This window comes from Lolium perenne, chromosome 4 (assembly GCF_019359855.2).
Source record: "Lolium perenne isolate Kyuss_39 chromosome 4, Kyuss_2.0, whole genome shotgun sequence".
NCBI lineage: Eukaryota > Viridiplantae > Streptophyta > Magnoliopsida > Poales > Poaceae > Lolium > Lolium perenne.
The window spans coordinates 139,165,367-139,185,287 of NC_067247.2; the positions used below are offsets into that span (position 1 = coordinate 139,165,367).

At 44.9% G+C, this 19,921-nt stretch overlaps 1 protein-coding gene across 1 annotated transcript; it reads left to right on the forward strand.

The window, feature by feature from the left end:
• Positions 1 to 393: 393 nt before the first annotated feature.
• On the forward strand, positions 394 to 1,274 carry LOC127347232 (scarecrow-like protein 23). The gene has a single exon (XM_071829189.1). It carries the CDS (start codon positions 546 to 548, stop codon positions 1,272 to 1,274), a length of 729 nt encoding a protein of 242 aa, XP_071685290.1. The 5' UTR covers positions 394 to 545.
• Positions 1,275 to 19,921: the final 18,647 nt, after the last annotated feature.

The following is a 19,921-nucleotide window of genomic DNA, read 5'->3' on the forward strand; positions in this document are numbered from 1 at the left end:
GACCGGGTGTATACGTGAGCACGCGTTGCTTGCTCGACACGTGTCTAACGCCATCCGTCAATCCGTTAACACGGGCCCACTCCTGTCCTCTTCTATATGTACTTTCATACGCACCACGTCAGCTGATTTCAGAAAGTGGGAGCATATGGATTCAGGAGGCAGCGACATAGGCCTGACCGGTCAAAATCTCCAAATCATTCCCAACCTGAACGATGTACATCAACATTTATCGCCAGATTAGTACACCACGGCGTGATGTGTTCCCGGCGGAGCTCGACCACGTACACCAGGATCCCGGCAGTGTTGATTATGACGCACATCTAGGCCACGACGCTGGCGGGGCGGCCGAGCGCCTGGTGCACGAGCTCGCCGTAGGCGCCGATGAGCGGCAGCTCGTCGTGCTCCCCGCCGTTGGAGTTGGCGGCGTCGTCTTCGACCTCACCCAAGAACGAGTCCTGTTTGGTGAGCTTCTTGGCGTGGACGCCATTGGCGGCGGCGGCCGTGGCGCCAGATTTTTGTTGGGCGGGTTGCTGGATTGGAGCTCGATGGCGGCAGCGATGAAGGCCAAGCGGGCGGCGTCGATCCCCGAGGACGAAGAGAGCGCGCGGGGGAAGCGTCTGCAGCTGCACGATTCCGCCGCCGAGCAGGGACCGGGGCTGGCGGCCGCCGCGGGGGAGCTGGTGGCGGCGGCCTCCGCCGCCGAGACGCGCGGGCTGCGGCTGCTGAGGCTGCTGCTCCGGTGCGCGGAGGCGGTGGCCGCGGACCAGCTGCCGGAGGCACGGGACATGCTGCAGGAGATCGCGGAGCTGGCGTCCCCGTTCGGGTACTCCCCGGAGCGCGTCGCGGCCTACTTCGGGGACGCGCTGTGCGCGCGCGTGCTGAGCTCCTACCTGGGCGCCTACTCGCCGCTGCTGGCCGCCAGCCCGCTAGCCGCCGCGCAGAGCCGCCGCGACTCCTCGGCCTTCCAGGCCTACAACGCGCTCTCCCCGCTCGTCAAGTTCTCGCACTTCACCGCCAACAAGTCCATCCTGCAGGCGCTCGACGGCGAGGACCGCGTCCACGTCGTCGACCTCGACATCATGCAGGGGCTGCAGTGGCCGGGCCTCTTCCACATGCTCGCCTCCCGCCCCTGCAGGCCGCTCTCGCTCCGCGTCACCGGCCTCGGCGCCTCGCTCGACGTCCTCCAGCCCACCGGCCGCCGCCTCGCCAACTTCGCGGCCTCCCTCGGGCTGCCGTTCGAGTTCCACCCCATCGAGGGGAAGATCGGGAAATGAAGATGAGACTGATGGGATTGGGGAGATTGGGAAAGGAAGATGAGATGATAGAGTGTGGGGTCCACGTACAGTTTTTCCCACACAAAAAACACAAACGGGCAGCCGTGTAGTGGCCGTTAGCGAGAGGTAGAATCCAATGGTGGTGGACTAGATCTAACGGTGATGAGCGCGTGCTCACGTATACACCCGGTCACCAAATCCACTCTCTAAAATAATTAGGGCAATTATTAATTAGGGTTTAATTCCTATTAATAAAGATTTAATAAGTTCCAAATAAAGAAAATTAGTTTTAATGTTTTCTTTATTTAGTTACTGGTTTTTATTTACTTTTGGAAATTTTTACTAATTATTGAATTTTACTTGAATTTAGAATTAAAAGAAAAGGCTTAAATAACAAGTATTAAATAAATAAATTTTTATTAAAAATAAAAATTTCATTTTATATTTTTATTGGGTAGATCTTATCTTTATAAGAATTTTGATATCTCATTTATATTTTTCGGACTTAAATTGAATTTTCTATAATTATTTGAAGTTGCAGTAATTATTCAATTTGAATTTAAAACAGAAAAGCACTACAGCTACCCGGGCTTCCTACCCACGAAGACACTGACCAGTGGGTCCTGCATCCACGTTGTCAGCCACGAAGGCGTGGACCCGGTCAAATGCTCAGGAGGCCCCCGGCCACATCACCTCTCCCCGGCGGCTTGACGCCGGCGGGCAAACAGCGACGACGCCGTCGATTTGAGGCCTCCCAGGATACAAGATTAGGTGTTTCTGAACCTCCCTCGACGTGGTGAATACGATGGTGGTGGCTCCGCCACCTATTGGTCACCGGAGAGAGCTCCGGCGAGCCCTACTGCGGCGGCGCACCCGACAAGATCACGAATCGGAGCTACAAGTGGCCCTAGGACGTGATAAAAGATGCTCGAGACGCGGGGGCTCACCCTGATCCTTCCTAGAGGGTCGCCGGAGTCGATCGGAGTCGAGGTCGACGGCGATTTCCATTTTCCGGCGGAATACTGTCGAAAGGGAATGGAGGATTGGCGGCTTCTGGGATCTCCTCTTCTCGATTCCTTCCACCAGGATGCTCAACAGAGTCGGGCGCATCTCCACGACCATGCGCCGGACCGTGAGGTGGCTCCAATCGCCAGGTTCATCCTCGACACCGGCGAACGTTCACAGAGAGGTGTGAGAGATTGAGGGCTCCAGGGAGGGAATGGGAAGATGGCGATGAACAAGGGCAGCACGTCGGTTCTTCTAATGGTTATATAGTGCTGGGGGTGGTCGGAAATGCCGACACGACTGTGACGACCGGCGGAGATACACGGCCATGTCGGTGTGGTTTCTGGGCGTGAATCTTGGCGCGTCTACTGGCGATGGATGCCAGTGGCATCCACCATGGCTCTGGAATGGTGGTTGACGTCCGGTTCGTCCTTATCGGCGACGAGGACGTGGCGATGGTCGACGCCGTGGCGGCCTCGCACCGCTGCAGAAGACGAAGACGATAACGTCTTTCTCTGCGTGCGTTTTAAGTGAAGGGGTATCCTGGGCTGCGAAGTGGCGTTGGGCCAGGCCGTGGTTTGGGCTAGGTTGGGCTGCACTTGATGGGCTGCGCTGCAGGCTGCTGCTGGGCTGCTCCGGCCAGGTAAGCCTGTTTCTTCATTTTCTTTTATTTCAGTTTTCCTTTTTATGTTTTCCATTTTGTTAATTTAAATACTGTTTTGAATTCAATCATATTTTGTAAATTTGATTGATTGAATTCAAGTAATATTCATTCCAGGCACTTAAAGATTGTTGTTGTGTATTAACAAATTTAATATGGTTTTAAACATTGGTTTCTTAATTACTATGGGTATTTGGATTTAAATATTCCTATTGTCATGAATTTGAATATCATCTTGAAAGTATTCAAATTATTTTCCAATGATATTTTCTCACTTAGGGATATGTAGGTTTTAATGGCATGGTTTCATGTGCTAAAATGTCTCTAAGGATTTGACCTCTTATTAGGGAATGTTGTCACTGACACATAATTTTATGTGAGTACTTGCTGGTTAATGTCTTGTAAGCATTATTATAATCCTATTTCAAAGTTAGCACTAGTGTTATATTTTAATAGCATCTTGAAATACCTAAGGTAGATACTACTCTTATTATGGGTTAGTCTTGATTAAGTGGTTGATCACCACCATGGGTTTAATCATATAGTTTAGCTAGTGAGAAACTCTAAGGTTCTAATTATATTTACTTACTGGCAAATGGTTTGAAACTCAATTGTGAATTAGGTTTATAGTGGTGATCACCCAAGTGATGCATAACTAATGTTGGGATATAGATTAGGGTTTTACTTGTGATCACCAAGTAATTCACAAGTTAACTTGAGACATGGAGATAGGTTCTATGTGGGTTTCAACTCCATCTTACCTTGGCTAAGATAGCTCTCCCTCCCAATTAACTTCTATTGCTATCCTCAATTTATCATTAAAGTAATTAGGGTGGCTATGGTTTTTTTTATAGTTAACTTTGGTTACATTGATGAATGGTTTCTCACCATATAAATTATAGGCTTAAACTCTAAGCTTTTCTTATGTGCTTATATCTTCTACTTCCAGTTCTTAGGGTTTATAATCACTACACAAATTATAATGATCAAGGTTTGGCTTCCTAAGTATCACTAAAAGTATTTAGATATGGTTATTCCAATTACCCCTCTCACTTCACAAGGTCTTGGATTGTATTCTATGGTTCTACTCAAGGAATGATGATGTGATTAACTAAATATGTGGTTTGCCTAAGAATTCTACCTTGCTATCTTATGTAGCTTGTTCTTCAGGAAATCTGATAAACCTGCATCTTGTGGCATGCCTCCACCTCCTAGCTGCTTCATCTTGATCCTAACTATTTTATGGAGTGGCTCAATGTGTTGGTGTCCTTGCATCATGGTGCAAGATGATGAGATGAATGGAGTGTGAGGCTCCTTTTATAGGCTTGGGCATGCTCTAGTATCATGACACATATGTGGATGACTCTTGCTTTGATTTGATGAGTAAGGTGCTTGGTGTCATGCTCTCATCCATAACAATCCTTTAAGCATGAGGTGGCATAGCTTAGGATTCAAGTTATGTAGATATTTTCATCCTATGTGGTATGGGTATTATCCTCTCATGTGATTTGTTTTTGGATAGCCAAGTGGCTTTTGTTACTAAATATCTTATAAATTATTTTATGCTTGTGGGTGAGTCACTATATCATATCGGATTGTATTATATGATAATTGGGATTATAATGTAAAAGACAAGGGTTATACCCCAATTTTGAAGGGTGATGTTTGATTTCAACAAGGCATGATCATATGAGTTTCAAAATACTCATAGTTTATTTTATTCAAAAAGTTTGAACTATAATTCGTAATATAAATAAATTTAGTTTTGTGATATTCCACATATTTAATAAGTTATGATTAAAATCAAAATATGTGGCTTTTATGCACTTAGATCCTTGGGTTTTGCTATATTTGGTATTTAGTTTTAAAGTGAATTCAATTGTACCTCAAGGTAGTTGCTTAACTTTTAAGTGTTAATAATTTAGAGTTTGCTTCTTATCTCTTTGCTGGTTATATACCTCTCCCATCTCTAGGGTTCAATGATAAGCTTTTGTTGGTGTTAAGTTCAAAGGTTTGGTTCAAGAAACACCATGTTATTATCTTTAATAAGATCAAGTAGTTGATCCTTAATTAATATTTTCTTGTGTTGGTTTTAATTCCATTTGATCTAACCACTTAGATCATGTCATCTTTTCCCAAAACAAGGTTTTAACAAAGTCACATTGAGGTTTATAGCGCTTGACTTGATGAGCTACTTCAATTCCACTAAGGTCAAGTGAAACTTCAGTTACTGTGACAGTTTTACTTTAAAGCGCGAAAATTCCCCAGATTTTCTATGTATGAATGCAATGCACACATCTGTTTCCTCAATTTTTGTAACCCCAATACCTGGGATATTATAGGATGACAGTCCCAACTAGGCCCAAAGCAGCCCAGATCTCAGCCGAAGCAACCCCCTCGCCCTCCTGTAACCGCTCGATAGGAGCGAACCACCGCCGACCGGCGCCGCCCCAGGTCCCCCGCGTCGCCTCCAAGACGACAGGTCTAGGCGGGACCCTAGACCCACGACCTGCCTCCACCACCCGCCGCCGTGAAGCGAACCGGGACCGGAAAGCCACCGCCGCCTGGCCGGAATCGCCGCCCCGACCACCACCGACAACCAACAGCGCCGGCGCCGCCCCAGCCGCCCCGACGAGGAGTTCGCCGCAACCCCCATCCCCAGCACCGTTCGGCACCAGGGGCCGCCGCCACCGCGGCCCACGCCGCCGGCGGCGGCGGAGGGAGGCCGCGCGATCTGGACTATGGTGGCGGTTTGTGTCCTCCGGAGTCGCCCCTGGGGAGACGACCCGGGAGTAGGAACAATGCACAACAGACTAGCGCTGATGTTTCAGAACCCTGCTAGGTCCCTTATCCCTGCAGGCAAAGGAGTTGCAGATCTAAATTGATCAGACCGATTTACTGATTTTACGCTTTTGGCATCTACTTCCTCGGTCCCATTCAACATGTCTTAGATTTGTTTAAATTTAGACCAATCTAAGACATGTTTCGTGGGATGGAGAGAGTATAAGTTCTACTAAATAACCAATTTGCAAATCTAGAAAGCCACATTCGTGCATCAGCAAAAGAGCTTTCACGAACACAGCGAATTTACATGCACCGGTGCATACCGGTGTCACATCCACCGTCCAGTCTGCTTTGAGATTCGTGAGCCTTTTGATATTTTGTCCAATATAAAACTAGTAATTGAAATATGAGTGAAACTTTTTTAAAACTAAACGGATACATGGGTAACATTGTGAAACATTTTGGTAAAAAAGTGAAACTAGCTGCTGACATCACTACCACATGTTTCACAAAATAATCGTGTTTCAATTATGTTTCAATTTTATTTCACAATTTTATGAGAGAATTGAGTCAGCACATGGCTAATGTCATTGCTAACATCATTGTGTTAAAAAGAGGTTTTCGAAGCTTTCACGGGCAGGCCTGACTTGGTTATGAAGTACAATTCCCAAACATAACCTGAATCTGACGATTGGTAATAGTGTAGATTCTCCTCTTCCTCACGCCCCAAGCGTTAGTTATTTAGCGTGCACACAAAAGAGATAATCCCTCCGTTACATAATTCTTGCCATGTTTTAGTTGAAATTTGAAATAAAACCACAACAATAATTATGGAATAGAGGGATTAAATAATAAACGGAACTCATAACGCACGGACGTGCGATTTCCATCACCCAGCGTGATGGGACATGAACCGTTGGATAGATGCAAGCAAGGGAATGATGGCAACTTTGAGTTTTTTTCCAGGTGCCACGTGGCGAATGGCCACTGGATCACGCCCTAAGTTGCCGCGCCATATGGAGTCCATAATAAAAGTTGTGAGGTGAAAGTGTGAGATGAAGAAAAGACATGTACAGGTAGGGATTATTACCATGACTCTTTTTGAATTTTGATTTTCATTTTTTCTATCAGGCAAAAAGGCCCCGGCAAATTGGCAACCTGATTTCTCTTGAATAGGCGAACCGTATGAACTACATGCAGTTAATCTTACATAAGCCATTAGTATGCATGATAAATAGAAAAGATGCATCTCCTCCTTGAAGGTTAGTTTGGACAATCCAAAAGAAATGTGAAAGCATAAGTCACAATACCCCTCACGTAGGCCAGACGATCCAAATTACTTACAACTGTCAATTTTGCAACAAAATTCGAATGATGGACATGGTTTATTCATAAGAAGGGCAACACCGTTGACCCGTTGTTCTACGTGTATTAATTTTTTCACATGTAAAAATAGAATACAGATCCTCAATTACTCATGTGTATGGATCAAGGTCGGTGTCGTCGACAACGAGTACGTCGTCCACAAGGGAGTCCCTAGTCCCTACACTTGGCGCCACCGAAAGCAGGGCTGCGGATTTCCGGGTTGCCATGAGAAGGAGATTGTTCGTTCAGATGCAGATATTCAACTGGAGGAAGGAACCTACAGCCAAATACGCGTGCTAGACAGACCGTTACCATAGTCCTAGACCACTAGCTATCAGTCGCTTCGAAGTTACTCCCTCCGGTAGGGAGTAGATGATAAGTGTAGTTACTTAGTACATGATTTTACTGATCTAGATAGTCGCAGCACTTGTATATGATGGGGTGAAATCTTTACATGTTTATGCACAACATCACAAACTTGTGCCATATATAAGCTCTTCGTGTTCTCGTTGCTTTTTTCAACGAAAAAGGTGTGTTTACTAAAATAATGTCAAGTAGGTACATTAAAATAGAAGCAACTATGTGCAAGAAACAATGCTCTAGAAACCTAGAATAGGCTTGCTCAATCAGCTCTCTATTGTTTCCGAGCAACGCGCCTCAGCTCTGTAATTTGGCTGAGGATTACAGATGAAAGTTATTTTAGAGAGGGGGTAGCTCTGGTAAGTATATATGTACACAGCATGCAAAATATGTGAATCCAGAGGTGAAAACAATTACTCCCTCCATCCATAAAAGGATGTCTCATAATCCTTTTGTGGACAGAGGAAGTAGTTTTTTGGTCAGAAAAATTGGTGCTAATCTGCAGGAAGAAGTGTGAACTTTTTGTTTTGATGCTTTTCGTCAGAAAGTAATGGAAACAACAGAGATTCGGCGAAACATAATCTCTGGGAAGACGTAAAACAGCAGACAACGTTGCATACTGCACGAATTGCTTACTTCTCCACGAGATCTCTCATGGCACGCGACAGATCGATAATCAACCGGAAATCCTTTTTCATATGAAGAATATACATCGATTCATCGACAGGTCGGGAACAACCAAACAAGGAAAAAAAAACTAAAGGGTTCTAGCTACTGGAGCACTATTGTTGGTGATGGTGAGGACAGCCGTAGCGGCTATCTGGAAGTAGCTAGGAGGAGACGAGGGCGGAGGGGTCAGGCGTAGCCGGTACCGAACAGGACCGCATTGTTGTCCGCCTGCTGGTTGAGCAACTCGGTAAGCTGATTCTCTTGATCAATGGAGAAGATGAGCGGCAGCACGAGCACGATCACCGACGTCGCCACGATCCACGCCGCCTTCCCCGTGCTCCGCGCCAGCTTCGATGCCACCTCCGGCACCGCCTGGCGTCCCTTGTCCGCCGCGGACAGGCACGTCGCGCCGGCGGACCAAGCCGCCTTCCCCGTGCCCCGCGCGAGCTTCAGTCCCTGATCCGCCACCGCCTTCCCCGTGCCCCTCGCCAGCTCCAGCCCCTGGTCCGCCACGGACGACAGCATCGCCATGTCGGCCGCGTCCGCTGCTTGTTTCGATTAGATCTCGCGGGTTTAAGGGTTTAGACGTCTCCTTCCTTCTCCTCTTGTTAAGCCTCGGCGCGTGGTGTCTCCGGCGTATTAATATAGTAACCGTTTGCACTTTGGAAAGAACTTGGATCCGGATCCTGTCCAACTTGTGCCTGAAGAAATTGCAAGAACTAGGATCGGTGTCCTGTTCCGCGTCGTAGGATGAGTGATCTCCCGATCGTCTCATTGATAGGAGACGTAGGTGGGACCGCTGGACAGTTAAGCTTCCTTTTTTGCTTTAATTTATTTTTAAATTAAGAATAGTTAAACGTCTGTGCGGTTGCTACGGTTCTTTAATTTTTTTTCCTTGCCACTCATCTAAAGATAATAAACACGAAAATTCACCTGGATAGAAAAAGATAACCACATAAGAGTAACCCTAGCAGACTCCGGCGGATGAACACAAGCTCGCGTAGGAGGGGCATAATGGAGGATTGGAGGTTCTTTGTGCTTAGAAGTATAATAGAGACAGCGAAATGGCCAGGGCCTAGACCCGACGGTGGTGGGAATAGACTAGCGGGGCATTGGAAAGGATGGAGGTGCCGCGACGGTGGCGAAGAATATCAAAATCTCTGGACGCGCGGTGATGATTGTCCGTTTGTTGGGGAGGTTAAATTTCCTTCTCGTGACGAGGAACTCTTTTCTCAATATACTAAAACAATGTGTACCGTATATCTTGCAGCATGGCGGATTGTTTTATCGGTATAATAAAAAAATTCTACAAGATTGGATTTTTCTTACCCCTATTGTAAAAATAGAAGAGGGTACTAAATAATCTATCTCTGGACAAAGAAATCTATAATGTAGAAAATATTTTGAGGGTTATGTCGTGTGCCACCAGCTGGAGTTTCTTCTCATCGGAGTAGACAGTACCAACCAGCAGCGTCCAGGGAGTGGGAACGGCTACTGGTACCATGACCCATCCGTCAGCCTCACCCTCACAAACATCCTCGCAGGCCCTCCCTGGCACATACAATTCTCGAAATTTTCAATTACCAAATCAAATTATATTCCGTAATGAATTTACACAATAGTCTGTTGTTCTATAAGAAATGATAGCTTCTATGACTAAATAAGATTATGTTCTGTATTTTGCTTGCATGGACAACCTTGCATCTAGCGAATCAAACACCAAGATACTTCCTCATATCATCCTCCCCTTTTGTCGCTGACTACACTCACCGATTAATGTCACGGCTGATAATTCATACCTGCGCCTCCACTGCCGCCAATGCAGCCAGCCCCCTGAAGAAGGTTGTGTCGCACATCTTCACTGGCGGCCGAACTACACGAAGCAAATTTGAAATAGCAATAATGTAAAAACACAACTAATGAGGCCAATACAATGAAAAATTACTCATGAGGCGTAGCCATAGAGAGCACCCTAACACATAAGTGACACGCTGTCCAAGGTTCATCCATGTAACCAATTATAAGTTTGATGGAATAGCTGCCTCTAGCCACAACACTTCGCCTGTAGCCAAATCCGGGCAAAAGAATCTGTGAAGAAAAGAAAATATCAGTTCAAACAATTCGTGAAGGCACGTACAGGTCCAATCAAGAAGAAACATGCCTAAGAAGCAGAGAAACACAACTGACAGGACCAAATCTGCAAAGACAAAACAGGTGAATTAGGAGAGAACGGATGGAGCATAGAGGCACAACTAACAGAATCGAACCTTCCAAGGACAAAACAGGTGAATTGGGAGAAGAACACACTACCATAATAGATAATCGTGGCAACCACAGCCTTCACCTCACCCTTTGGCCCAACCAGCAGTCTTGAGTGGCACGGTTTCTTTTTGCTGCAGAAACCAAATCGGTGAGAAAAGAACAAAAATATGCAGAGGTGTGAATACACAAGTAGAACGCGAGGGCACATTGTTCACACGTAGACAGAGCGGCACTGGTGTCCCGTGGAGGGAAGGGCGGCCTGCCCTTATGTTCTTCGCCAGTGCCGGCATGGTCGGACAGAGACGAAGCAGCATCGGCGTCTAGCAGAGCGAACGGCGGTCGTAATATTCCTCGACGGCGGCACAGTCACACATGGTAGCAGTGAAGGGCGGCTTGCCATGTGGTCTTTGCCGGCGGCGGCAGACTTATGCGTCGGCCCGCAAGAAGAAAACCCTAGCACTCCGAGAAAGTAGGGAAGCGAAGAGGCGACAGTGGAACGGCCATGGAGTCTCACCACGTCTGTTTCCTCTGCCGATTTTCCGCTGCTGCGACGCCCGTGTGTGACTACTGGAGAAATCAGTGCGCCGGTCATCCTTCGCATCCAGACAACTCCTTCATGCGGCTGGCCTCCTTGAACGGCTCCCTGGTGTGTGTTGATGGTGGATCACGACCAGATGTGCACTTTTGAGATGACTATGGGGTGGGATCTTGGCTAGGGAAAATCTGCCATGGGAGGCCAGTAGAGATGGAGGTTGATCGGCTACGGATGGGAGATGGCAGTAGGGAAGAATCATGGGGAAAAGTCCAGAGAAATCGATGGTGGGGCCCAATACCGCTTTGACCAAAGCAAACTAAACACGTGAACGCAAGGGGCGGATGGAGCAGAACCGGTTTCCGGTAAACAATGAAGAGAGAAAAAAAAGTTAAATTGAAACTGACCATGACCGATGACCAGAAGATGGAGTACGTGTCAATAAACCACCAGATGGATAAGCGGATAAATAGCACATCTACAGTGTCCAAACAACCTAGGATGCTCTAAATTGATCAACTTTTATATAGTGTATAGTATGGCAAATACCCATTTTCCATTAGGTCTCCATACAAATACCTTGGCATGTTGTACCGGTAATGATCAACCCTAAAAATTGGGATGGACGTAAGAGCTCGCTATTGGTGGCCTAGTCCGGGTCGACCCACTCATCCTCGGTGAGGCGTCGCACCGCTCGTGGATCGTTAGCTAGTTTTAATATTAAATGTTATTTTGATAGAGAAATTTAATTGGAAGCGTCACCCAAATATTCGCACAAATTTAATTTTGGGCTTCTATTTTTTTCAAATTTAAATTACCAAATGTTGGCGTGCTATTCATCAATGGTGGCTTGATGAAAATCCGGCAGCAATCGTGTAAAGGTCGCCCGAACGCCACATCCGCCGCACTGGTGGCGTTGCCACACCACGCCACGTGTGCAACATGGCACCAGTTTGGTGTCGTGCTGTGACAACACCACCAATTACAAGAACGCAACGCAGTTACTTAGATATTCTCTACTAGTGTCTCGAGATGCTTTTATGAGCAACAGTATGTAGGATAGGCGCCAGTCACCGACGAGTCTCTTGCTGTCCGATCTTCAATTATGATGTTGTCAAAGAAAAGTATGATGGTGATGTGTTTTGGCGGTAGCTAATGCGGTCTGGCTATGCACAACCTGATGCTGCTGACCTCGCAAAACTGTGATGTAGTCACTGAGTACAACCTGTGCTTGCCCTCTAGATCTTCTCTGTTCAGGTGACCAGAAGCAGTTCGCTCGCGTTGCTACACCACTTGTAAACAAAGTCAGCAGCAAATCAATCGGAAAGAATCCACGAGTTCATCACATGTGTGTATGGGGTATTCTGATCTCAAATTCAGCCGCATATTCGTTTCCGAAAACGAAGCAATCAAGCGAGGAGCGGACAGGGCACCGACGCAACTTTAGGCCAGTTTCCGCAGGCATATTCTCGGGTAGAGCCGTAGAGCATCGATCCCTTGGCTCAACTCGCGGCTCTGAGGTGATGAAGCTGAGCTGATGGCAGATGCCGGTTTGCCCTAAACGGAGACCCATCATTCGGCAGCACCGGAAAGCGGGTCGGGCACACCAGGATACCGCGGTGGCCAATGAGCACATGGCAACAGTTCACAGGGGGCGGTAAGAGGGACAGTACACCTAAAACTCCAGGCCGGGCTTGCGTGCCAGGCTGGGCACAGGCCTGAATTTGAGCCCAACTGTAGGGCCGGGCAGATGTAGGTTTAGATGATACACGATTTATGCAGAGACTGGGCCGGGCTTTTCCTTGTTTAGGCTGGGCTTAGGACTGCGTTTTTAGCATCAGGCTTGGCACGAAGCCTGACTCGGTTTGAGTTTTGACCAGATATCATGCACATGATACTTGATACTTGTGTATGGTACTATCTTATAGTGGTTAGTATCATGAAGTAGTAGTATCATAATTTTGCTATATTTATTATTTTTAGAAATTTTAATACAAATTTGTGCACAAGATTTGTTTGGTATTAATTTTTCTCATGAAATGCGCTAGATATAGTATCCACCTATGTTACTCTAATCTCCTCTCTCCTCTTTAATGAGCTGCCACATTAGAATTTTTGTGGAATTAATATGCATGATACTAGCTAGGATACTAGCACTATGGCTAGCCTTAGCCATGGTTTATAGGCATCGCTAAGGAGGGAACGGTTAATGGGGTTGGCCCATATGGTTTGGTTGTTTCAACATTTCTCAAATTCGAAATTTCTTTAGATTTGAAAATTGCTTAGAATTGAAATTTTCTCCTATTCGAAAATTGCTTAGATTTCAAATTTTCCCAGATTCGAAATTTGCTTAGATTTCAAAATTTCCCAGGTTCGAAATTTGCTCAGATTAAAAGTTGCATACTTTGAATTTTTTTCGAATTTAAAATTTACTTCACTTTAAAATTTGCTTGACTTCAAAATTTGTTAAAAAGGAAAAAATTGAAAAAAGAAAAAAATTGAAAAAATCGAAGAAAAATCGAAAGAAAACCGAAACCCAAGAAAAACCAGAAAAACTCGACAAAACTTACTGGCTCCCTGCTTGTTGATGGGCTACGGCCCAAACTCTCCCCGTTAGCGGGCGTTACGCCCGCTAACGGGCGATGAATACTTTAGCGGAGTTTTATGGTAGAAGTTTGTAAAGTTTGATTTTGGGGATTCTACCTTGCAATGCTAATGAGGTAGATCATATATCCTCTTGTCGAGTAAACAGTTCTGATCCCATTCATATGAAAGGAGACTTACTTTAACTTTTGACGAGCGGAGCCACGTGCGTCGTTGGTAGGCTTGGGCCAATCATTTTTGCTACCATTGGCTCAGCTGCACTAGAAAACTTCTTATTTCCAAATCTAGGAAACCTAGTTAGCCCAATTTGAGATAGTGGTGGTGGATTATTGTTATGTTCATTGTTGTTGTTCTGGTTGTCTGCCATGAAACGAGCCATCATCTACATCAGTTGTGTCTGCGCAAACATCATTTGTTGCATCTCATTTTTACCCTTGCCATCATTGTTGTTGGCACGTCTCAGAGGCGTCAGCTAGGGCCCCATTTAAGTCTCATGTTTTCCATGTGATTATGTAGTGCATTTGGGATTTCGGGATCACTCTTTACGATTATGGTCATCACTGGTACTTGATGGATTCGATGAGGCGGATAACCTAAGGAAAGGAACGGAATATTTAAGAATGATTGTAGATTAGAGTACAGGAAAATTTAAAGGGCAACGATCAATTATATAAAATTGAAGTAATTAGACTTTGATTTCTAGGGTTTTCCTATTTCTAATATAAACCTAGGATCCCGAACTTAAGGTCAACACAATGCTCGAATACCATTTGCGGTGACCGCGCCCATTAAAGGTGCCAATCCACATGCATTTCTATGCTAGTCTCTGGATCGAATAGCTAGCACTAAGAGTTCAAGATGTAATACAATAAACAAAGGTCGTATCTATTACATCGCACGATCCAAAATAAAATAGTTTAATACAAGTTGCATTGATCAAGGCTAGCTTTTATTCAGAGTTTATCACATCAACATAAAACATAAGCATGGTGTCCTTTTTTCTTGAGCAAAGACTCATAACTCTAACATTCCTGACTCATCGTCAGAACATCCTAAAATATAATATGTTGCGGGCACGAATGGTCAATACATTAAATGTATTGGCAAATGTCACAAAGTCTAGTATGTAAAATTTCTATCTTCTATATGAATATTTTGCAAGGTGGAGCTTGCCTACTTTGCATAAAGTTACCTTTTCCCTATCTTTCTCAAAACACTTTGCTTCTAATTAAGTGGTACTATTGATAAAAACCAATGAACCATCTACCCTTGTTCACCAAACAAATTATAATTAAACAAATTTGAATGATAAGATTATCGGTCAAGCTCTTTTTCTAGACACTTCTAATTGTTTATAACCGGGGACACAACTAAGTACTTTCGATAGTTTTGCAAGGTTATACACTTTTCCCATATGACTTAGGTAGCCCCTTTTATAAATACATCCATGTGTGTGAAGATCGGAGAAAACTAAGGCGAGACCTTTCAGAAGTAATCCCCTTGACCACCAGCTGGACCCGTTCCACCTACTTCCCCCGACATATGCTTACCACACCAGGGGGTCGGGTTCTCACAAGTTAGTTTGTCAAGACAAATCCCATATGACATGTTGATGTGCATGAAGATAATAAACAAAGGTCGTGTCCAATATCTTTAAGAGTAGGTCACTTTTCATAACTGTGTGCTTCCGCTAGGGGTTGACATTGACATGCCCCCCCTAAGTTGCCACTCCGAAGTTCTATCATTCACCCAAGTAGTTCATTAAACTTAGTTGTTTTCCCCACACTCAGATACCAAAACATTTTCTGATCAGTTAAGTTTAATGGCTACAAAGGATACAAGTAAAAACATGCATACTAAAAAATATTACTTGATGAATAGAGAAAAATATGTCTTTTATGATCAGAGTGTCATTTCCCTTGGTAGAAGTTGGTGTTGGTACACCACTAGAATGTCGTTGTTATGGATCCCGAATCACCAATCAAGTTCCTCATAGATGCAAGTACTCGAACGGCCATTACTAGTCCATGGATCTAGGCGTCCATGCCATTCTTCGCCTCTGACTTCACCATGGAGCGAGAAAGACATATCCCATGATGGCAGTAGATTGCAGACCTTTGCGCCGCTGCCTCCGGAAACCAACAGAAAAATTATGCTTGCGCATGACCAAATCCCACCTGATGCAGCAATCTCCAGGCATGAGGCGCGTGAGGGAGTTCGTCGGCGGAGCCTTCTGGAGCTCGACACTCCGACCATATGAAGGAGGATAAGCATGAAGCAGATCATTTCCTTGGCCTGAGAGGAACCCTAGGACCTCCACCATTCTTCGCATGACTCGCAACCCCTCACGCGTGAAAGTGGATGGAGCCCCCATGTGTGATTTTGGTAATTAATGACAATCCCTATGGACTAATGCTTGCATTGAGTTATATTTGTAGGAGTTGTCCATAGGTAATGCTTGAAACATATGTTGGCTTCAAGATTGCAAAAGGAAGCAAATGAACAAGATCAAGTGTCAAGTATGTCTTGAAGATTAAGATGAAGTGAGCCCTCAAAGTTACCTTCAAGACATCAACATGATGAAGAATGAAGAAATGAAGAGCAAGTTCAAGATGAGTCAACTCGGAGAGATCTTATGCTTGAAGCTTGTCATCCATATGGTGTTCATGGATATGTGAAGATGCACCGAAGAAGAAGCTCTCCCATAGTGGATTATGGGGGATTAATTCGCATGACTTCATCAAGCAAGCACAATCAAGAAAGGCGTTCCATCTTGTTGCGGTCAAGACCGTCATCATCAAGCTCAAGTGGAATGCGCAAGGTTAAGGTTTGCTCTTGATAGGGTTTCTTCCTCACCGGTCTCATGATATAGTTGGAGACCGGTTTATAGTTTAGTTGCTGTACTATCAAGAGGGCTCTCGAGTGACTAACTCGATCGTATCCTTCAGAGAGCTCAAACCTTTGCATCCTTGCATCATATTTCTCAGTTGTTACTTGAATCTTATCCATGTGATGTTTTAGATCTTGTTCTTATTCTCATGAAAAGCTCTAGTTTCATCAAGAATGGTTTTTGCACGGGCAACTTGTTGCATTTTCAAGGTTGGAGGTTTTACCGGTATGTCTTGTTTAGATAGGTCAAACCTTTCATCATTTATTTATATCCTACCTTGCTGGACTATGATGGTTCCATGCATGATCTTGCAGAGCTTGTTACTAGCTTCGAAACGAGACCAAGATCATCAAAATCGGAGCTCCGTTGCTCAAGTTATGATCATTCTCGTTTTGGTGTTTCTGCAATTTTCGGGGGGGGGGGGGGGGGGGGGGATAAACCGGTCCGGATTCAAAATATCCCGGGCCCTTACTGCGAGCAGTTTCCTCAAGTCCTTAGCCATTTTTTGGGGGCCGGATTTTTGCAATAATCCGGCCTGGGAGGACCCAACGGTCATATTTCGACGCGAGGGGGTATTTAAGACCCCCTTGTTCCTCCTTGGGCAGCCACCTCTTCCCCTTTGTGTTCTCCACCATTGTTGACCTTGAGAGCGTCCCCTTTCCCTCTACTCCTCCAATGCTTCTTGAATCTTTTTGAGGGAAAAGGAAGAGGAGATCTAGATCTACATTCCTACCTATCAAATCCCTCTCTTTGTGAGGGGAATCCACTAGATCTAGATCTTGGAGAAATTTGGTGTTCCTCCTCTTATTTGTTCTTCCTCTCTTATTCCCCCAATAGCTTTTGTAGCTTTGTTGGAATTTGAGAGAGAAGGACTTGAGCATCTTTGTGGTGTTCTTGCCATTGCATTTGGTGCATCAATTTGACTTCTCCGCGGTGATACGTGGAGGTGAAATTTCGTGAGATATTCCTTCGGGAGCTTGTTCCTCTTGGGTCTTTGGACCCTAGACGGCTTAGTGGTCTTTGTGGTCTTCGTGGTGTTCTTGGGGACTCCAATTAAGTTGTGGAGATTCTTCAAGGGCAAGGCCTTTGTGGCAATGCTTAGTGGTCTTTGTGGTCTTTGTGGTGTTCTTGGGGACTCCAATTAAGTTGTGGACATTCTTCAAGGGCAAGGCCTTTGTGGCAGTTTATTGGGAGCCTCCAATTAAGTTGTGGAGATAGCCCCAAGCTTTGTGCGGGTTCGTTGACCTCCCTAAGGTTCCATAGTGGATCGAGGACATCCCTTTTGGTGGGAATTCTCGAGGAGAATACGGTGGCCCTCGTGCATTTGGAGTGACTTGTCCTCCACACCGCTCCAACAGAGAGTAGCACTCGCAAGAGTGTGAACTTCGGGATTCATCGTCGTCTCCGCGTCACTTCGGTTATTCCTATACCCGAGCTCTTTACTTATGCACTTTACTTTGTGATAGCCATCATGCTTGAGGTTATATATCTTGCTATCACCTAGTTACTTATATTGCTTAGCATAAGTTGTTGGTGCACATAGGTGAACCATAGTATATAGGCTTTGGGCTTGACAAAGTAAACGCTAGTTTTATTCCGCATTTGTTAAGCCCATCTTGTAAAAGTTTTAAACCGCCTATTCACCCCTCCTCTAGGCGACATCCATGTCCTTTCAATTGGTTTTAGAGGAAGGTCTCTCATTCTTAGGCTTCACAGCCTTGAGAGTAAAGATGTCGGCTAGGGGATTAGCGCAGAATAACTTGTTTATATTTGATGGCACAAATTATGATCCATGGAAAATTTATGTGTTTAATATTTTGCGGGGTATTTCCCCGGACATGGAGCGAATTCTTGACATGGGTTTTTCTTCTCCTAAGGATCCCCAAAATTTATCTTATAAGGAGAATAAAAACTCTTGCCTCGATGCTCTTGCTTCTCATGTGTTTTCCATTGTTGTGAGCAATGTAGTTACTTCATCAATCATGCCTTTTGGGAGCGCTCATGAATTATGGACAAAGCTTCAAGATAAATATGACGTGTCCAATATTATTGAGGATGATTGTATTGCTTCCACTTCCGGCCGTGATGAGTTCTCATCTTCATCCACTTCACCAATGTGTGGCAAGACACAACGTAATGATATGGTGAGTGGTGATGGAAATTGCAATTTTCATATTGAGCTTACTATTGATGATTCTTCATCTCTATCTCATTGCAATGCTTTATCTTTCGACGTAAACACATCTAGAACTATAAATCATCTACATGCTTGTGTTGATAGTCCTTGCATATCATCTGTAAGTTGTTTGAATAAATCTCATAATGATATGCTTACTTTGTCTTGTGTCCATGATAAAAATGCTTCGATTTCCTCTAGTTCTTGTGTGACTAACAATGTAGAGGAAACCAAAGATTCTATTGATCAGACAAGATCTTGAAAGGTGCCTCAAGTTACTCCTCATGTTTATCTCACGGTTCTCATATATGCCTTATGGCCAAGGGTTCCACGGTATCTCTTACCATGGAACCTAATATTTCTCGTGGTGATAAGGATGAGGATGAGTATGAAGAAGAGGATTGGGTTGTCTCTCTACGCGATAAGGGTAAGAGTGTATTCAAGGTTCTTTGCAAAGATAAAGTTGCTAGCTCTCACTGACAAGGTATTAACTTGTCAATGCCTACAGGTAGTAGACTAGGGTTTCGTTGGATGTAGAGGGCAAGTAGATCTCGAAGGTTTCAGCCGAAAAGTACTCGACGACGTAAAAGCTAGGGTTTGTTAAACAATGATTCGATCCTCTCTTTGTCCCTCGACTCCCCCTTATATACAAGTTGGAGCCGAGGGATTCGTAATACACAAGTTTACAGAGTCCGGGAGGGTTTCGACCTGTCCAAGATTACAATTGACACTTCCTATTACAACTCTATCTTTCCATAATAACATCTTGGGCTTCCGAATCTTCTTATTCTTCGAGTCTTGGGCCTTGAATAAATCCCGGGTACCATCTTCGGCAGGCCCATTGGGGATGCCTATGTCAGTAGCCCCCGAGATTTTGTTTGAATCGTAGAGTCAAGGAAAATCTCCACTTTTATATTTATTCGATAACTCTGAACTTTATCACATGTCTTTGCATATGAATTTCTATATTGTGCAGGGATTATGGTAGTTGGGGCTAGTTCATCTGACGGATCAGGTACTAGTTAACTGCTCTAGTGGCAATCCGCAAAAACCTACTTCAAGATCACGTCCCTGGACATGATCTCAGGATACTGGTGTAAACTTCGACAGGTGCCGCTTAAGGTCTTACCATTATGTCGAGTCCCAATCATATTTATCGGGTACCTAACGCGTCCATTAGGATTTTTCTTCGTATCTGTTGATACGGAAAAAAGCAGCAAACCGACGTCAGAGACGGCGCCACGCCGCACAGAACGGATCTGGGGTCTTACCTTTGCCATGTTTTGCGGCATTCAGAATTTATTCGCAACTTTTGGCGTTCTGAGAATATATTGTCGAG

What these genes read in the sequence shown, in the direction of transcription:
- LOC127347232 (XM_071829189.1), top strand. Translation starts at nt 546, where the DNA reads ATGGCGGCAGCGATGAAGGCCAAGCGGGCGGCGTCGATCCCCGAGGAC.